General features: G+C 40.6%; 1 protein-coding gene across 1 annotated transcript in view; it reads left to right on the plus strand.

Moving 5' to 3' along the window:
• Positions 1 to 408: 408 nt before the first annotated feature.
• Positions 409 to 20,316, plus strand: part of LOC118121388 (voltage-dependent R-type calcium channel subunit alpha-1E) — a 91,299-nt gene continuing 71,391 nt past the window's right edge. The window contains exons 1-2 of the mRNA XM_035177222.2: positions 409 to 539; positions 10,629 to 11,191. Of these exons, the coding sequence (XP_035033113.1) occupies positions 10,662 to 11,191 (530 nt within the window). The 5' untranslated portion in view covers positions 409 to 539; positions 10,629 to 10,661. The remainder of the gene's footprint in view (positions 540 to 10,628; positions 11,192 to 20,316) is intronic.

Here is a 20,316-nt window from a genome sequence, read left to right on the forward strand (position 1 = left end):
TGGTTTTGTGTGTGTGTGTGTGTGTGTGTGTGTGTGTGTGTGTGTGTGTGTGTGTGTGTGTGTGTGTGTGTGTGTGTGTGTGTGTGTGTGTGTGTGTGTGTGTGTGTGTGTGTGTGTGTGTGTGTCACAGGTGAGTCATAAAATTATAAAGTGCAGCAGCCTGTTATTACCAGCATGAAGTTTTCCTGGTTATGGCTGCTTGTTTGACCATCCAGGAGGAGGCAACAAGTAGGTCACCTGTAGTGGAGATGAACAAATAAATGGTTACATGAATGTGTCACACAACAACACAACAACAACAACAGCAGCTTTTATTGTAGTTTTTCTGGTGCTGTGAATCAAAGGGCTGCCCTAATTCCCCGGATTTACCTCTCTCTCTCTCTCTCTCTCTCTCTCTCTCTCTCTCTCTCTCTCTCCCTCTCCCCCTCAGTAGTGGCTGGGGGAAGAAGTGGCGGACGTGCTCGTGTAGTCTGCTGCCACATTTTACATGTTTGTCCGTGGAGAGGTGAGCGAAATGGAAAGGAGCCCTCCATTTGCAGGTAGGATGCGTGCGCGTTGTCTAACAGGTGTTAGTTTAAAATAAATAAATAAATAACCCTGAGCTCCGCAGCAGTTTTGTCGACTGCATTGATCTTTGTCGCCTCAATCCGACAGCTGAGGCATTATTTTGGCAGAGGCTAATATTTGTGTGCCACCCTGAAGGAGCAGGGTGCAGTCAGTCTGGATGGGGATAATGTTGATGAGGGAGGAAGAGGAGGGTTGGGAAGCTTTTGTGCGACTTGGAACAAAACAGCCCTCAGTTGTGCAGGGCTCTGATTCTACATTTCTCAATTAAAAGTTTTTGCATGTTTGATTTAGTGGGGAAAAATAGACTCTTCCTGAGCAGATCCATGGTTTTTTTCCCCTCAATGTTTGGTCCTGACATGGAGGTTGTTGCTCAGCTCCACTCACCAGCCTCCAAATCATGATGACATGATACCAAAATTACAGGAGCACCAATCTCTTCACTTTAGGTTTTTTTTTTTTTACAAGTGCAACATGATGAGGGAACAGGAGAGGAACTGATTAGAGTCAGACTCGTACAAGTAGATTTCAAACATTCACATTCAAAGTGCTGCAGAGCCAGTGGCAGAGCAGGTGTCACTACAAGGGGCCACATGGAGGCACACTTGAATGACTTCTTCTAATTACTAAATAGGCATAAAGCAGATAATGATCAAATCTCAAGTGTTGGGAAAAGAAATCCTTCCCCTGCTCGGGCTCAGATGTCGGGAGAGGCAGCGATCGTTACCTTAATGAGGGAGGATTTAATTACGAAAAGGAAATCAAGGCTGCATTTGCTGCAGTGAATAGAAAGGAAGTGTGTGTGTGTGTGTGTGAGACGAGGTATTGATGGAGGTTTCAGATGCTAAAATGTCAAGACTTGCTTGTGTTGCCCATCTGTGAAGTGGCACGTTCTTTATCTTCTTGAAAAATGGCCTCACTTTAAGGCCTGTGGTGATGCATTCAGATAACTAATCCATCAGAACTGTGGCACAGCAGCCTGTTTTCTCAAGTCATGGGAGTCTGACAACAAAAGGAAGCGGCAGTTTGAACAATCAGTGTTTGTGTTGCAGATGACAGGCGACTGGAGGCACACACGGTGTTGCCAGTTGACTTCATCATCTTACATCTCTGTTTTCTTTTCACTGAAGTACAGGCTTAAATTATAGCCATGCAGTCTCCTACTATCCCCTGTTACTGCTCAGCTTTGTGCTAAAATTGATCAAATCAACTTTTTTTGTGTGAGGGAGAATTGACCATTGCTTGGATCAATCGCGCTTGAATGTCTTGTTAATTATTTAATCACTTTTCACTTATCACCCTCAAAATCAAGGTTTTTCTATATTTTAATCTGACATTATTGTCGTTTGTTGATCTATTCTTTTTAATTTCACTGATTAATAATAACACTCATTGGGATGGCGGTAAATTGGTTTGAATGCTTTATTATTTATTGGCTTTGTTCAGGACCAAGCTGAACCTGACTGTAGCTCATTAACCGATTCTTCTGTGAAAATCAGCTCTATTGTTTGGAGGACATACTGATTTAAAAATATGATCAATAATCTTTAATGCTATAGGTCCCTACATTATTAAAAGCCTCCTGTCACCGGTTAATGTGGAACCTTAGATACAGACCAATCAAACATCAATTCAACGAGAACAAACTCAGTCGAATACGTTACAAAAGGAAGAAATTAGACAAATTTGCATTGTCAGACTGTAGAATCGGGTTCTACCTTCTGTCACTATACTGGTGGTGACTGTAAACCAGATAGTTTGTTTAGAAATGGATGCATTTCAGTTTTCATTATGTTTGCAATGGGTATCTCAACAAAGTCATGTAGTGTTTCTAATTAATACGAGCAGATCTGAGTCAGACAGTTTAAGCAAATGCATTATTTCATGTACAGGATTTCACTGTTGAATTGCTGCTGATCTGTAGAACAAGTGTACAGGCCTTATAGGCTACATGGGTGGAGCTGGGATCAAATGTTCCATTTTCTATTACTGTTCCAAACACTCACACACTTTGTACTTGTCAAAGTTTGTTTCAGATCGACTCAGCTCCATTAATGTGGTTTTTTCATCGAGGACAAAACATGTTTTTTAGATCACAAGGCACAGACAACATAGTGTTCCTGTCTCAGTCATTCTGTTAAGAAGCCAACCAATTGAATTATAGATAATGGACATACTCTTGTCCAAGGACAGCAGACTCCATCGTTGTGGATGTTGAGAGGACAGACTGATTGTCCTCTCATTTACATCAGGAAAAGTTAAGCCTCATTCAGCAAACATTGATTTATGTGTCAGGTAATAAATCCATTTACCGGTTCATATTTAATTTCACCAGACTGTGCATAAAGTGCTGGATTTGAGCAATGAAAATAGGAATGATTGTAAAGGACAGTTCGGTTAGCAATATATTTCTGTTTAGAACGGGCCTATATTTCCAATAGAACATTGGTTCCTTCTAGCTTTGTGGATACATTTGTCAAAATGTAAATGTTGGTTGCTTGTATGTATTTTTTCCTTATTGTAAAGTGATTACACAGCAATAATGTGTATATGTGCAAATGATTCCAATTATATGAGGGTGGAGTAAATGAACAGACACTATATACCAAAAGTATTGAATGATTGTATGCTCTAAACTAATTAGGATGAATGTATTGATCCATAAGTATATCAGTGTATCAATATTATATTCAATTTACAACAACAAAAATCATAAAATATGCAGTGAAGTATGTTTTTTATATATCGCACCTGGTGAGTAGCTGCTTGCGATTCAAACCTTTGAATGATCTCAAACACATTTTAAGACATCATTCAGAAGAGCACTGTAGATCTGCTTTGATAGTTGAGGGCATGTATACAGCAGGTGCAGTGTATAAATACTGTAGTTTAGTGGCACTATACAGTTTATACAGCAATACAGTAAATGCGGAATGTCTCACACTGTGAAATAAGCTGTTAAGGCTCTTTCCAGCTTTTTGTCAAACATACACACTCAGAGTCGTGTTTGGAGAAAACAAATTACTGCTTTAACTCACAATATCTGCTGCAAGCTGTAAAATACGATTCACATCTAATGGTTCAGGAGGCCATCTTGTTAAAAATTGTATGCAGTGTAACAGTATCACATTGTTATACTGCAAACAAAGTATTTTAGGGCACTGGGGTTTTCATAGTTGTCCCACTGAAGAAGATGATAATATCCTTTTCCTGAACAATTTCAAGAGTAGTTTCATTGACACCCGTGACACTCTCTGTTTACACAACATCGAAACATCATTGACTTTTTATGAGACATTTCCCATGTTGCACACTACATTTTCTCCCCCTTGTGCCCTAAACGTAAGGGAGTATTTCTTATTTGAAAAATAGTCCATCACTTCTTCACACATGTCAGGACTAATCAACATAACTCTTAGAAGGAATGATGTTTTTTTCATTACAGTGTTTTTTCTCCCTGCTCCGTACAGGTGCTTGATATTTCTACTTCTGTTTATGACTTGTACACGTCTACATTCTCAATCGAATTGTCAACATTTTATAATTACATCGTAGAGCTGAGATAATGCATCACCTCTTGGCCCAAGTTATCCATTAGGTGGCCACCACAGTAGTGTGTTGGTTCTATTAGTAGAGCTGATCATTACTGACGTGTAATGGTTTTTCCTGGAAGGTCATCACAGCAGTAGGAACCCTTTGAGAAGCGTCTTTTCATCATCTGAAGTCTACATGTCTAACCTGGCTGCAATTAAAGGCAAAAATACTGATTTGTAAACCTGATAAATAACATAAATTAAATGTTATACTATAATAAAATTGTTTTGCTTTTTAGGTTCAGCACTCTGTCAGATATATGTCCACTGTAAAGCACAAACTCCTCCACATTTGCTCCGTATGTTCACTGTCAAATGTCTGTTGAACAGGCTTGCAGCTAATTGAGCTGTTCAAACTGAGGTCCCTCAGTGTTTATGGCACAATGGTTGCATACTGAAAATATGAAACTTTAATAAAGCCAGCAGGGACATACATCTGTGGCGGCTGCGGCTCAGGAGGAGGTCGAGCGGGTCGTCTACTAATCGGAAGGTCGATGGCAAGACACAGGCATTTACAGTCCATTTAACATTTATCGTTCAAAGAATCATAGAATAAAAATGAATTTACAGTGAATGGATGCATTAAATGAAGGTCAAGTACAGCACAACACTGCACACTGGGAGCAATAACTATTAGTGTGGATATATGAATGAAATATGGATGACACAATGAAATAAATGAAATGTGAAAAGCTATATATACAGTGTTTTAATACACATATGTACACTTGAAATAAAACAATTAAAAGAATACAGAAAGGGAAGGGAACTAAAGGGAATTCACTGCTTACATGCAAGATGTGTGAAACATGCACTGTTAGCATTAACGCATCTATAAAATGCAGTAGAATCTGTGGGTTCTGTAGGTAAAAAACGTCGTCATTAAATACATTCAATTTCCAGATAGACAGGAGCTAAATATAAATAATATAGAAACAACAATAGATGCAGAGGAACGAGGGATAAACTGATGGAGTGCAGTGGAAAAGTTTTGCTTGTTTAGTTATTGCATCCTTAATCATTTCTTATTGTCTCAGTGAGGGGATGCCCTTTAGTAAACACTCAGCAGGAAAACCTTGTGTGAATTAACAGCATACGTTTTAGAAAAAGAAGAGGATCCTGCTAAATGTGATTGATGGTCAGGGGATAATTAAAATAAGATACAATTTATTATAATGCAGCCTGCGCGGAATAAAAGGCGTCTAAAATTATGCTTCATTCTTCTCACGTGGATATTTTTGAATGTTAGTGATTTAAGAACTTGCTTCTATAAGCTTTTGGTGTTTTGCCTTTGTCTGCGTTTCTTGATGCTACATCCATAAAAGTGTAATATCCCACTCGCATCACATCTGCACATGTGCCGCTTCTGTTTGCCGCTGTGTGTAATAGAAAGTTGTAAATTAAATATGTAGATGTTGGCACCAGCTACTGCACTCGGTATAATACAGAACAGTATAATACGCAGTGGCTGTATTTTAGAGAGTCACTGATCAAAGTTAGAGGTTATAGCTGCAATTAGACTTCCCATAGTAACACATTCATTTACTGTTTCTCCAGGGCTTCTACAGTATTTATAAGCGTCTGTGTTCCTTACTCTCGACAGAGCTGCCATTCAGTTACATTTATTGTTGTCGTTCGGTTTGTACAGAGCTATAAGATAACCTATACAGCACGAGTACTGTCCAAGCAAATGAGGAAATACAATAACTGACACAGCTGAGTCATAATGTGCGTACAGAATATTGTTCTGTGCCCCGTGCTCCCTCTGCATTTTGATTAATAACTCCTAAATGTCTTACTGAACCTATTCTGAACCTAGATGCATCACACATACAGTATGTTTCTCATACAGTCTCTATGTAGTGCCTGTTGGAACATTTCATTTTATTACCTCTGCCAAGGACTTTATCATGTTTGGGAGCAGCATTAAGCAAAAACTATTCAGTTGATTTCCATGACATTTTGTCGAGGGGGTAACCCAAGGAAGAACCCATTCAGTTTTGGTGCAGATTGAGATCAGGGGGCCGATCCAGGATTATTATATTATTATTACTTTTTTTACTGTCTTTAACATCGAGACAGTGGTGGTATTTCCACACTTTTGTTTATTTCTCAGAGAATAATTCATGGATCCTGATGCAGATCCCAAATCTGGATATAGTGAATTTAAAACATGGTTTCCTAAGGGGACTGTTGGGCCTTGGCACAGGTATACACTGTACTGAGTGCCAGTCTTGTATGATGAAGAAACATATGTAGAATAAGAAGTAATATGAAATAATATTTGCAACCAGATAAAGGACAATAAATTGGTCTGTATGGCCTGTTATCAGGCCAGATTTTTGTGACTTCCATGATTCGATTTCTATAGCGTGAAATGTGTTTCATCGATTCCCCCTTTGCACTTGCCCTCAAATTTTTAGAACAACCACCTGCACCTTGCTACAAACAAGATGGTTATTTTCAGCTGGCTGAAATTTCTGCGCCTGATTTCCTTTTCCACCACATCCCCCATGAGTGTAGTCTCAGGTGATGTGACACTTCCTGACACACATTTGGCCACTCATGGGGGCTGACATTCAGGTGGAGGGTGGGATGTGGTGAAATATAATGTGTAATCAGGCAGTTGTTGCACGTGGGCCGTCAAGGGGGCATCAGGTGTGGGAAGGTTCCTCGCCTGTCTGAGCCGCTCCTTCACTCCTCATTAGTGACCTCGCAGGTTGTCCAACAAACAGTGCTAAAACACTTTGGCCCCTCTGCTATTGTGATCCAGTTTTCGTCATATCCTTCAGGCCCCTTTAATGTGACCCTAAGTGACTGTCACCGCGCCGCTGTGAGCAACACATTAGAGGTGTGTGATTTGAGATAATGGCAGTCGGAAAGCTACAGGGACCAAGTGTAATCAACGGCCAAACTCTTAAAAGCTAATTGGGTGAATTTTATCAAACCACAGCAGCTGCTCTTTGAAGTTTTAGTCTGTGCTTTGCAGTGTGGAGGGTTTTTTTTTAGAGCTCTGTGGTCAGAGTCTGTTGTTGGTCTGGCAGTATGGGTCCTGATAATGGTTCAATGAGGGAAATAGACATAAAAGTTTCATAAAATCCAAGCTTTGTCCAATGATGTAAGCCGTGAGCTTCCCCCCCCCCTGTTTCTAGGCTTTGTGCCCAGTTAAGCTAACAGGCCACCGACTTCCGAGTCATATTTACCATACAGATAAGAGAGAGGTCTCATCTAATCTTAGTATGAAAGCAAATTATTTCCCAAAATGTTGAACTGTTCATTAAAAAAAGAGGCATCACATTAGGAGTGTTTATATGCCTCTGTTTTTATCTCACTGTATTGATCTCACCCGCAGATGGTACATGGCCATAAACAAGGGACTTAAGTGCCTCAATATTGAATATCGTGCAGGTAGCATATGGTATGTAGAGATAACCACATAGGCTCTTTACATAAATGCACCATGGAGGAGCGAAATGTACTCGTTGTTTGCAGAAGAACTGGAGTGACTTAATCCATTTTCAGACACATACTCCGGATAACGGGCAGAAAATTGGTTTGGGCATTTTCCTTTCACATATGAAGAATGAAGCAGGAGGTTGTCGGGGACTGACACACTCACAGCAACAGGGAAATAACAACCTCATTAATGGCACCTGGGTAGACTGGCATCGTAAAAACCTCACATCTCGTCTTTCCAAATCGACATCCTTCTAAGTGTCTACAGCACTTCTTTGTCATCCTGAGATATTTTTTTCAGTTTTGCACGTGTTGCATGTTAGAAACGTGATCAGCACGTCCACTCGCTGGCTTTGAATTTTCCCTGCTGTGTTCTCACATGGGCTCACTCGGACATCATCAAGAAATTTGGCAGAATAAAATCCAGAAAATGTCAACTGAGATTTGCCTTCTCAAATAAAGCCCCTCTGGAAAATGTCAAGAGTTCAGTGCATGTCTAAAAGCAGCTTTAAAAAAATGTGTGCTTGTGTTTCTCTGAAATCAAATATACTTTCCAGCTTAAGTGTCCGTGTCTATTTTAGTAGCTCGTGGGAGCTTTCATCTTGTCACCTAAAAGCACTTCTTCTACTTTTCAAATCTTGTAAATAGGTTTTGGGTTTAAATGTTGTTGCACCTCTCTGGGTCTTCGTTTTATTTTCCTCTTATGTGGCTCAAATAGTATATCAGATAATTGTGTTGGCATTCCTATGCAGCCAGTTTGTAAACATAATTTGCAAAATGGATTCAGTAAGCAGCGGATCAATTCCTCAGACAGAGGTTCCCCCTGCCAGGAACAACACAATGGACGAGTGTGCATTCAAATACTTGAATATTCATGCCTATATATTTCCCTGGCCTTCTCTGAATGAGTCCTTGCGCTTCGTTTTGGAGCGCTCAGTAAAGCTGCAGGAGAGAAGAATTAGAACAGGACTTGGCAGCACCAGGTGTTTTCTGGTTTCTCTTTTGGAAGCTCGGCTCATAACCATTAGGCAGCCGCAATTAAAGCCACTTTACCTCTCTGGATTCTAGCACTGCAACGTTGTCATTGAACGCCATTAACCCCCCAGAGAGCAAGGAGGGGACAGAGGTAATAGGCAATCAGAACTTAGAGTACCATCACTGATTGTTGGCCTTAAAAAGAACAACTGTCAAAGTGCGCTTCGAGAATTGATCTGTAATGCGTCAATATCTGGTTGAGTTAGTCGATCCAATCAGTCAGTGCAGAGATGCGGTCAAGAAGGTGTCAGGAGTGGTCCTCCTGCAGCGGTGTGCCTGTGATCTAAATGTTACCTTTTGTAGTTGTAACCACTGCTGTCTGACAGTTTCATTATTTATGTTTCTCTCATTAATATATAAATGAGCACTGAGATTAGCACGGAAAATAATTGGAGAAAAATAAATGAAGTAAACCATTTCCCCTGCAACATCATTTTTTAAACTCAAAGGCCTTTCCAGAATATTTCTTCTCATTATAATGTTTGACTGCATTAGTAATGAACCTGACGAATGCAAGACCATCACTCTCTGTTTAGCTTCATAGACTGTTTGTAAAGATGAACAACATGCTTGTTCCCCAAAAGTGAAGCCAAAGTGTCTCATCTGCACTATAAAGCCCACCTCCTCCATGTTAATGGGCCATAGACCAAACTAAAAAGTCAAAGACTCTAAATAACATTTTCTCCAAAACGTTTTTTGTCACTTTATGTAGTTTTTAAGACACTTGTGTTTGTCCAAGTGCTCATTTTATGGCAACTGTATCCTGGGTATTTCAGCTTCATTTCTGAATAATGTTTCTGTTTTATTTTGCCAAGTGTTTTTCTTAAATTTTCCCTTATGAATTCAAGAAAGGAAATGATTGCACATGTATTGCTTTGCTCCAAAAACAAAGCCCCCCCACAAAGAATGTATCGTCTCAACCTCTATTTGCAATTTTAACAGTTTGTTCGTTTGCAAAAAGACTGTTTAAACCCAGGAATGTTTTTGACTTACTGAAATGTTGAGGGCTTTATAAAGTGAGGATAAGAGCAGCAGCTATCGAGAGGCTTTTGGAGCATGTAGGGCAACAAGATGTATTGTGTATATACCCCAAAACAAGCCAGTCCTCAGTGTTCCTACCAGATAAAGGAATAGATAGAAATTACTATTTCTGTCATTCCTCCTTCTTCCAAATTGCACAATTAAGCACAGCACTTAAGGATTATTTGTTCGGAGAGGTGTGTTACAGCATATCTAATTAGTTCTGATTCTCAGAGGACTGGTTTAAACTGACTCAGGAGACAGTGTGCTGTTGGGCCATTGGCCAATTGCCTCAGAGGGTTGGCCAAACACACTCATACAGAAATTTAATATATAACATATAGCCCAGGCCTCAAGATGCATCCTCTGGATGTATGAAGACTTGTATGTTTATAACATATATGAAATAACTATAGTAAAAATTGTAAATACAATTTTAAAATACACATAATTTTAACATGGTAGCCTATTATATGTTTTGATTATATATGTTAATGATATATATTAAATGTATTATTGCAATTTTATTAATACAACATTCAAACAAACATTTTATAGTGTTGTATATTTTTTTCTTTATTTTTAACTTTCATGTCTGCCTTTGATATTTACATACAGTATATAATATTAACATAAATCTTGGGATGGATACTAACATGTCTAAAATATAAGCATCGATTATATAAATTAATACATAAAATAGAACATTGTTCTATTTGAAAATAACTCAAAATTTGAGTCCTGTATTTTGGTTTATACAAAAACTGTTTTTGCCAGTAATTACAAATTATATTTATTCATCTCTCTTTTTGAGAAAATTCTGTGTCTGTAAATTTCACAAAAATATGCTTTTGGTGTGTAGTGAAATGATGAGTGAGGATTTGTTCATTAATATCTTCTGTCTCTCTCATTTTCTTTCCTTCCTTTCTGTTTCATCTCCTCTCCCTTTCCTTCCTGTAGCACTATGCTGAGGTCCCGGGCAGCCTTCCCACAATGCTGGAACTGGGCTCCTATCCGGTCAGCTCTCAGTCTCTGACAGGGGACCACAATGCTTTAGGGCTACCTAGAGTGCCAGGAGGGCCAGACTGTCCAGTGGGGGGTGTGGGCATGGGGGCGATTCGTGGTAGCAGTACCCCGAGACACCATATCCTCCACCCGTCCCCATCGGACTGTGAGGGCTGGCAGAAGCATCGTGCCGGACTGGCCAGAGGGTCAAGTCTGTATTCTGAGTCCCACTCTCTCCTGGAGCCCCAAAGTCTCTCAACCAGCTATGACACGCTTTACCTCCCACATATGTCTGGACACGCTCCCCCTCTGCACCCAAACCGTCTGGGCCTCTGTCTTGATGTGGCCTCGACTTTTGACGTTGGAGGGGGGATGCTGGGGGTGGATGGAGATTTGGCGGTGAGTCCCAATGTGATCAAGAGACGTCGGGGCGGCCTGATCGAGCAGAGGGACATTGTAAAAGCCCACCAGGCTCATAAGATCCACAGCACACCACAGGCACGACGCAAGGAGTGGGAGTGAGTATGAGGCTAATACTTTATACTACAAGAAATTCAAAGATACAGTGGATATAAATCAGATCTAACTGTTATATGAGCTGCTTTTTCTACTTTAATCTACAGCGTATACTATTCAGCACTCCCTGTGAGCAGAGATCACATTTTATTTGGACAAATGTAAAGTTTACGAGGATGCAGCTGAAAGTGATGTAAAGTTCAGATTTGTTATGGCCACACTCTGGATAACCCTTCATTTGTGCAGTTTAATTACATTCATCATATTTAGGGGTTGGTGATAAATCTACTGTATATACACTGTGACTTAGCAAAGCTTCTCAGTTATTTGATCTAAAGTATAAATTAAAGTATAATTAAAACGACTGTCAACACCTGCCATCAGACTTATGTCTTTAGGGTACAATGAGAAAGAAGGATTTAAGATGCAAGTTTATTTTTCAGTATATATTGACAGGTATTCGACCGGTGAAGCCGCTCAAAAACATGTAGTGCATGGGTTGGTGTATGTATGTCCACTGCAGTGTTTGATATGAGGGATCGCAGGTTTAAATCGCTCAGCATTTTGGGAAATGTACTTATTCATAAGTTCTCATGTCTGTGTATGTCCAGTAGGCAGTTAGCTTAGCATGAGAAGTGGAATCAGGAAAAGGCTAACCTGGCTCTGTCTATCCAGAACAAAATCTACCTGCAGGCTGAAGCTCACCAGTTAACATTGTATATGGTATGTCTATTATCGGTTTACACTTTGGTGTTCGTCCTTCTCCTGTTTCCTTGTTTTTTTTGCTGGTAGGTGGCAGAGCACAGAGCCAGACCAGCTGTTGTCCATTGTTTTAAGTTGCTGAGTTGTAAGCTGACTTAACCACCTGCATGCTGTCACTTCATATTTACCTTACAGATATGAGCTCGGTATAAAATTTCTCATCTAACTTTTTGACAAGAGCAAATAATTCCCACAATTTCAAACATTAGCCGTAAGTGTAAGTTTTGCTGGAATGGATATATTAGCATGTCGGCCTAAATGTCTCATATCAGCAGCTGGTTATTGATTTTATGTCGGGGGTTTTGAGAAACTTCTTAACATGGTGAGAATATTCAGCAGGATATTGTATCTTCAGCTCTGAAAAGACTTTCAGATAACAGTTGAAGCACCAGTCTAATGCTCATTCAATCAACACCAGTTGCCCATAAATTGTATATGAGTGGGTGCGCTTATACCATGCCCCTTATACCATGCTTATGCCCTTTGAGTGTGTATGTGTAGTTACTGGTTTCCTGCCCTGCAGCGCTGTGGATTATAGCGGGGAGGCCCCCCTCTGTTTCTCTGCTGAAGCTGGGGCTTCACCTCTAGTGGCGTTGGCCCCCTCTGTGCCCCCCCACCCCCTTCTCGCCACAGGTACAGGATGCCACATCCGATGCTGAGCTATGTCTATAGCTGAAGGGACAAAGCCTTTGGGAGTGTGACAGAGGGATTGGAGGGTAGATGGGTAGATACATGTAGGGGGAGTGAATAAATGAGGACTAAAAATAAGATATTTATAATATGATCATTTAAGTCCACCTGACAATAGTTGATGTGGTCAATTACTGAGTAACCAGGCCTGTAGAGAGGCTCTGTCATGGACTAGATAATTTTTCTCTGGCCTGCCTAATATGATTATTACAATCGCAAATGACAGATCTACACTTGTGCTGCGGAGAGAACAAAGACCAGAGTGAGTCAGGTTCTGTTACAACCATGAACAGCCACCTCTCAAGGCCACTTAGCAGCAAACCCACATCCACCTGACAGCAGGATGGAAAATGGGATGTTGCACCTGAGCCAAAGTGTGCACCTGCTTTTGTTTTTCAAAGGAAATTGGAGAAATATTAAATGAAAAAGAGAAGGTTATGGGAGTTTATTATACCATTGGTTCCATCACTCAGTTACTCCCCCTGGTACTTGTTGGGCTGTTTCAAAAATATTGCCAGCCAGATTTCCATGAAATTTAGGATGGGTATTCATTGTCCCCAGAGAACTGCCCCTAAAACTGTGACGACCCACTGACCCACCATCAGGTCAAAATTTGTATCCTCTTTAAATAAAGACATGTCTTTAAGTAATGGGCCGATTTCCATAAAATGTTCTCAGGATCATGGTGTCTCACAGAAGATGAATTTTAATATTTTAATAATTACCTCAACTAAGGAGATTATGTTTTCTGTGGTGTTGGTTTCATTTTTAGTTTGCAGGATTACGCAAAAACACTGGACTGATTACCATGAACCTTTTGTGGAAGGATACGATGTGGGTCAGGAAAGAACCCATTCAATTTTTGTGCTGATCTTGATCAGAAGGTGGACAGAAGGTTTGCTTTCTTTAACTTGACATGAGAGGGAGTTGGTGGAGGTATGATCTCGCTGAGCACAAGGCTAGTTCCTTGATGTTTACTCCTTCACGATCATTTGTCCAAATTATTATTCCATAAAAAATGATTTAATCCTCCCAAGAAAATATGTCATCTTTGGCCATTACCTATCCCACTCTAACTGACCTGTGCGTTAAATAGACAGTGTTGCAATTTGGTGAACTTTGCTAAGGATATTCATGGTCCATAGAGGATTAACTCTGATATTCTCTCTACTTCAGTGACCCTGTGTTCTACACTGAATTTTCAATCTCTAAATTGCTCTAAGAGCAACTCAATACAGCATTGCCATGCTCCCCAGAGGAAGAACCCTTCTATTGTTTCCATTACCTGGTCTCGAGGGCCATTCTGAGGTCAGACCGCACGCGTTTGTCCACAAACAATCAACATTGTGTTGTTTTCCCTCTGACCCTTCTGTATTGTGGATTAAGAGCAATGAAACCTCTATGAGGCCGGTACTTTCTTTAGTTGGTGTTTTTTTATGTGCGTCCAGTGAGGATCTTCTGAAGGATTAGTATATGACATTCGGATCTCGATCATGTTGAAACAGCAAACACTGCTTTGTAAATGAAGCAATTAAGTCTATAATTCTGGCATTTTGTTCTGCTTTTAGCTGTGTGTGTGTTTGTGCGTGTGTGTGTGCGTGTGTGTGTTTGAAACATGGCATTCAGGATGAAGACATCCTTTCCGGAAGTGCTTGACGAAATTACAGTATTTAGAGTTTGTGTCAACGTGGCCATAATGACGGTAATCAGACTGAATCAATCTGACCTTTCAACTGCAGGAGCGGTTGGTCACAAACAGAGAAGATCACTAGATTGATTTGATTGATTTGGTTTGTGTGTTTTGGAGTTTAATTTATGTTTTTCATCCAAGCCAAAGGCAGCATGAGTTTTATGTTTGCACCAAAACAATCATTTGGAAACGTTTTTGCATAGTTTACATAGTTTTATACACATTTCACAAAATATCTCACAGACACTCTGGTGTCTCCTGAAACCTCAGTATATCCACTAAATGCTGTGGGTTTTACAATATTTTCCAAAACTGGCCCTGCCGTTTTTGTTAAATATTAAATAACTTGTGGGACCTCGACGAAGTCTCGAGGAAAAAATCACTGCGATGTGGAACTGCTAATAACTCTAAGATAAATACAGTGCCGGATCGAGGATCCGTGCTCAAGTTTGTCCTCTTCATATTAGAGCTGCATTTAGGTTTTTAGTGAAAAAATCACTCAACATTTTGTTCTAAATCATTCATATGATCATATTTCTCCCCAGACTAATGTGCACTAACACTCGCCACTTCGAAGAGTTACTCGTATTTATAATGACCTGACATACTGTTTATGTTTTGCCACCGTTCCTTGGCCGACGTGCAGGCAACACACACATGCACATCTATATAAATGTGCACAGTGAAGGACATCAAACATCAACGATTCCTGTAATAATTTATAGGCGATATAATCTGGAAATGCTGCAGGTGTCAGTGGTTACAGATGGCAGGCGAGGACATTGGCACATCTGTGTGTGTGTGTGTGTGTGTGTGTGTGTGTGTGTGTGTGTGTGTGTGTGTGTGTGTGTGTGTGTGTGTGTGTGTGTGTGTGTGTGTGTGTGTGTGTGTGTGTGTGTGTGTGTGTGTGTGTGTGTGTGTGTGTGCGCTTTGTGTGTGTGTGCGCGCTTTGTGTGTGTGTGTGCGCTTTGTGTTATCATTAGTTATCTTTGCAGGGCTGTGCTTCCTATCCATGCTGGTCCTATCCTCTGCAGGGGTGTTTACAGACTCGGACACGTTGTTTGATCCTCATCTCTTCTGATCATAGCTACAGTTGTCAAATTGGCCGTATTCAGTAGAGTCAGTGTTTTGATTCTTTGAGTTTCTTTGCCTTTCAGTTCAGGGTTTTTGTTTTCGTTGAAGTCTCCATGAAGCATTCTGAGTTCAGCAGGGACATTACCAAACAATTAGTTTGTTTAGCCCTGTGAGCATCACTGGTCTGTTTTGGTTGATATTTGTACCACTTAGCTCCTGACTGTAAACTAATGGATGGACAGAATTTGTTTGTACAGACATTCATGGTCTTCAGAGGATGAATCATATTGAATAGATCTCATGAGGTTGGAAGTCAAATGTCAAGATCATCAGGTAAAGATTTATCTAGTGACTTTGGTTTGTGATTACGTGTAAAACTAATAATATTCTTCTCAGCCTCAGTTGTAGTTTGTATGAAGTGCAAATAAATCAATAATTTTAGCATGCTTAAGTACAAAAAGGGAGATTTGTGAACATTTCAGAAAATGTTTGTATATCTAATGTGGGACCTGATCTCAATACATGCAATATTGAGATAAAGTGGCCAATCAGGCAAGCTGTGTTCAAACTGTGTTGATAATCCCCAGAAACACAGTTTACTTTCAAAGTTTAATTATTCTCTTATCCTGTTATTTCTTTTTCTTTTTTTTGTCTGTATTTTTTCTTTCATGAAAAGAACTTTTAATGAATATAGATTTCACCTTTGTAGAAAAACTATAACTCTCTGTCCTCTTCCTCTGGCTGAGCCTTATTTTCCAAGAGAAAACATCCACTCGATTTGATCCCCTGCAATCTGTTGTATTTGATCAAACTGAACTGTTCTGTGAAGCTGCACTATGGGGTGGAAAAGCAATAATGTAGTCACTGGAAACAGTGACACCACCTTTGGCTTCAATCTGTCTGCTTCTCTTCAGTGTTTGTCTTCCCACAAGCCATTAGCTCTGAAAGAGCGCTTGCACTCTGCCGGCCTCGGAGGACCTCGCATGTCGGTTTGTTCACAACCTGTTGAGCCGTTAGTCAGACGGAGATTCAGGAGGGAAGACAGAGGGATTTACAAAGTCTGCTGCTGAGTCTGTTTATTCACACTTTCTGATTCTCATTTGTCTCACAAGAAACCAAGCGAGTGGATGGATGTTTTGTACAGAGGCGTAATTGGACAAAAAGGTAATCTAAATCTCGGGGAACCTTTTTGTTCATCCCTACCAATTTTTAAAGATTTGCTTAAGTTCACTTCTTATGCCCCATTCAGGTTTAATTTACTCTCCCTCTTGTTGTCAGAGCTACTGTAACCAATTTAAACTCAATTCAGGGTCAATGTACAATTTCTATAAAGGTCATCGAAGCCTCTTTCATCAGTGCTTTACTCCTGAAGCTTTGACGCTTAATTAGGCCTGACCCTTTCTAATTTCATCAGTATAGAGCCGAGAGAGGGAGAGAATCTGCCTTCCCTCCGTATCGGTGTCCTTCTCCTTCATTATTGTCTTCCTGTAAGTCTCAGACCGACACCAAGTGCAGTGTAAATGTCAGAGCTGTTTGTCATAAGTGAATTATTAATGACGACACGCTGAAAAGACATTTTCCCCACCACAAAACCCTGTGTCTGTCAAACAATAAGCCGAATGGCGGAGGCAGCATTATTGAGAGGGAGAGAGAGAATGTGCATCGAGAGAAACTTGTTGAAATGTTTGTTGGCTCGCACGCACACACACGCTTAGATGGGGTTTTCGTTTAATTCAAACTGGCATATTTGTTTTATGACGAGGATGTATTTGGTTTTGCTGCACTCAGCGTAGAGAGCTTCTCATTAACTGATAAATTGATATACCGCTGCACTCATTCACTCGCTCGCCCTCTATGTTTTGGTTCGTCTTTGTGCGCTCTCGCTCCGCTCTCGCTCTCGCTCTCTCTCGCTCTCTCTCTCTCTCTGAATGGACAAATGTGGCAAACTGAAACTACTGTTGACATCACAGAGATGGAGAGAGATCATGAGTTTCTGTGATGTGTGATCTGTCGGTCGATGGCGGTGTCCATCATATCTAAATGTAGCTCCGGGGTGTAATATGAAGACAGTGAAGGGATGGGAAAGAGTGAAGCAGAGCAACAAAGAGAATAAAGAGAGTTGCAGAGTGAAGTGGTATCAACATTTAAAAAAAGAAAATGTCTGCATGCCCTCGCGTTGCCCTCTTACTTGTAAAGGCCTCATGGACTTAATATTTTATTGCTCTTATTATAGCATTAGCTATGCACAGCACCTTTTGGTTTTAATGACGAAATGACTTTAGAAATGGTCGAAGTGACATGGACTGTGTAATCGCAGCATGCCTGGTTTGATTCCAGCTTGAGACCTTCGTTGCGTGTCATCTCTCGCCTCATGTTCCTGTCAATCTCTATTGTCAGTATGAGGACAGACGCACCAAGAAATAATCCAAAAGAGCAAATCTGGACTCCAGCACAGCAGTGCTTGTGGCTAAATGCTGAAGTCAGCATCCAACATGCTTGCAGTGATGTTCAGCAGGTACATTTTCACCATTTTAGTTTCGTATGTTACCATCCTTAGAAGAACGGGAATGTACCAAACTTCAATTCATTGTTTTCCATACATTTAAAACGGAAGCACAAATTCCAGCCTATTGGTGGCAGCAGAGGAAAAGTTAGGCAACCACCAAAATCAACAGGGTTCATCATCTGGGCACCATGACAGAATGTATGAACTAAATTTCATGGTAATCGTCCATTCAGTCTGTACCAAAGCCATCCATACTTACATACATCCATACATATAGCTGATCCTTTTAAGGGAAGCTGGAGCCAATCCCAGCTGACGTTTAGCGACAGGCGGGTTCACCCTGGACAGGTGGTCAGCATATTGCAGGGCTGACACATAGAGACAAACAACCATTAGCGCTCACATTCACACCTACCATCAAATTAGAATCTCCAATTAACCTAACTCCAATCTGCAGAAAACCCACGCAGACACAGGAAAAACATGCCAACTCTCAGCAGTGGACTAACAGACCAGTATTTGCCCTTTTGTGTTAGTTCAGAGCACAACATCATCATATGGCCTACATTGTGTCTCACCACAGAGGGTCACCTGGGTGTCCTCATTCCCTGATTCTTTCAGTATTACAATATTACATGTGACTACCATGCATCTTTAGGCTCGTGCCCTGCTTTACTGACACCAGCTATGTCTCCTGAGGGAACTCTATGAAATATGGCCCCTGGTCCTCCCGAGCGACACCACATGACTCATTTACTATTGCATATTCACATTCAGATGGGCTTACGCTCAGGTGCACACACACTGACACTCACACAATGAATATGCTTTGCAGGCACTGGTGTAGATCAATTTTTATTAACTGTTTAATAAATAAAGACCATCATTGTGCTGATAACTCACATGCTTTGAGTAATCTCTGAGATAATGCTTCAGGCTCTGTGCTTGATGGAAAATATCCAATTGATTTAGTTAATTTAAGTCTTTATTTTTGAAGAATGTGTGTTAAAAGGTCTAATTGTGTTTTCTGTGCTTTGGTAAAATAACTCAGAAAACCACCAAAGCATCATAAAGTGAGAAACAAGTCCATCTTCCATCCGTGTTTGTCTAAACATAAACTTTTTACTCTTTAAACAAATGATATTAAATATGAATAGTCAATTTGAGATTTTAACTTCATGAACTCGCACTTTAAAGGTTTATTTGAAGAAGAGATTCATCCTCAGCTCCTCTGAGCCAGGGGTTCCCAAACTTTTCCATGCCAAGGACCCCCATATAGCATAAGCCTCTGGCGGGGACCCCCCAGTTGCAGGGTTATATATTATATATATATATATATATATATTCTAGTTTTTCTATTTTGTTATTTATTTATTACATTCAGTGTCTCTCTTCTGTTATAAACAGTGCTTGTCATTTAGGTTTGTTTGTCTCTGTGTGTACACCTGGTCCCTCACTAGGGGGAGGGGTGGGCTTGGTGGTTCCTACACAGTTTATCTATCCTAGGTTTAATGGCTCTCACTGCCAGACGAATGTCATTCTCCACTTGCAGACCAGCTCTGTGCTTTCTTTTCAATACCTTCAATGTAGAACAGCCAGACTCGCAGAGGTACAGTATGTGGTGGCAAATGGAAGAAGAGATTTCTTACCTCCGAGTTTTAGATGCCAAGGTGGTATTCTGTGGTTGTGGCAGTTTTGCAGCTGAGTCATCTTCAGTCTGGTGGTCTGATGGTCTTTTTCTTTTTAAAAATGTGTCCATTATTGCCTTTAGCAGGAGGTAGCTAGCTATTTCTCAGGCACATAGCAACTTTCTGATGCAGCGGCTGCTCGATTCTGATTGGCTTGAGCGGTGTGTGGTTTTTGAAAATTAAAAGATTGGCATTAGAAGAAAAAAAAGATTGGCATCCTAGGACACATCGATTTCGACATGCAGTGATTAATAACATCTAAAAAACATATTTTATTTAAAAATGAATAATTTTATTTTTATTGTCACATTGTCCCCCCTTTTCCCTTACAGTTTCTGCGACCCCCCCTCCCCAGGGGTCGGGACCCCCACTTTGAAAAGCAGTGCTCTGAGCAGTATATTTGCTGTACAGGTTCTGCTGGAGGTGAAAATAGAAATGCAGCACTTTGTGTTGACCTCCCGTACAGCCCTGTGATACGACACCATTTAGCACAGGAAGCAATATGACCTGCTCCACCTGTGTGTGTGTGCGTGTGCGTGTGCGTGTGCGTGTGTGTGTGTGTGTGTGTGTGTGTGTGCTCGCTCCCGCAGATAAATAACACAACCTGCTGTAATGATGTTTGTCCACACACATTTAACCCACCCCCTTCTTAAAATAGGAACAGGCTTCGAGCTAACACGAGGGAGGAGGTGATGTAGGTCCTGAACCTTCCTGTTG

The sequence above is a fragment of the Hippoglossus stenolepis genome, chromosome 14 (genome assembly GCF_022539355.2).
Source record: "Hippoglossus stenolepis isolate QCI-W04-F060 chromosome 14, HSTE1.2, whole genome shotgun sequence".
NCBI classification, from domain to species: Eukaryota; Metazoa; Chordata; class Actinopteri; order Pleuronectiformes; family Pleuronectidae; genus Hippoglossus; species Hippoglossus stenolepis.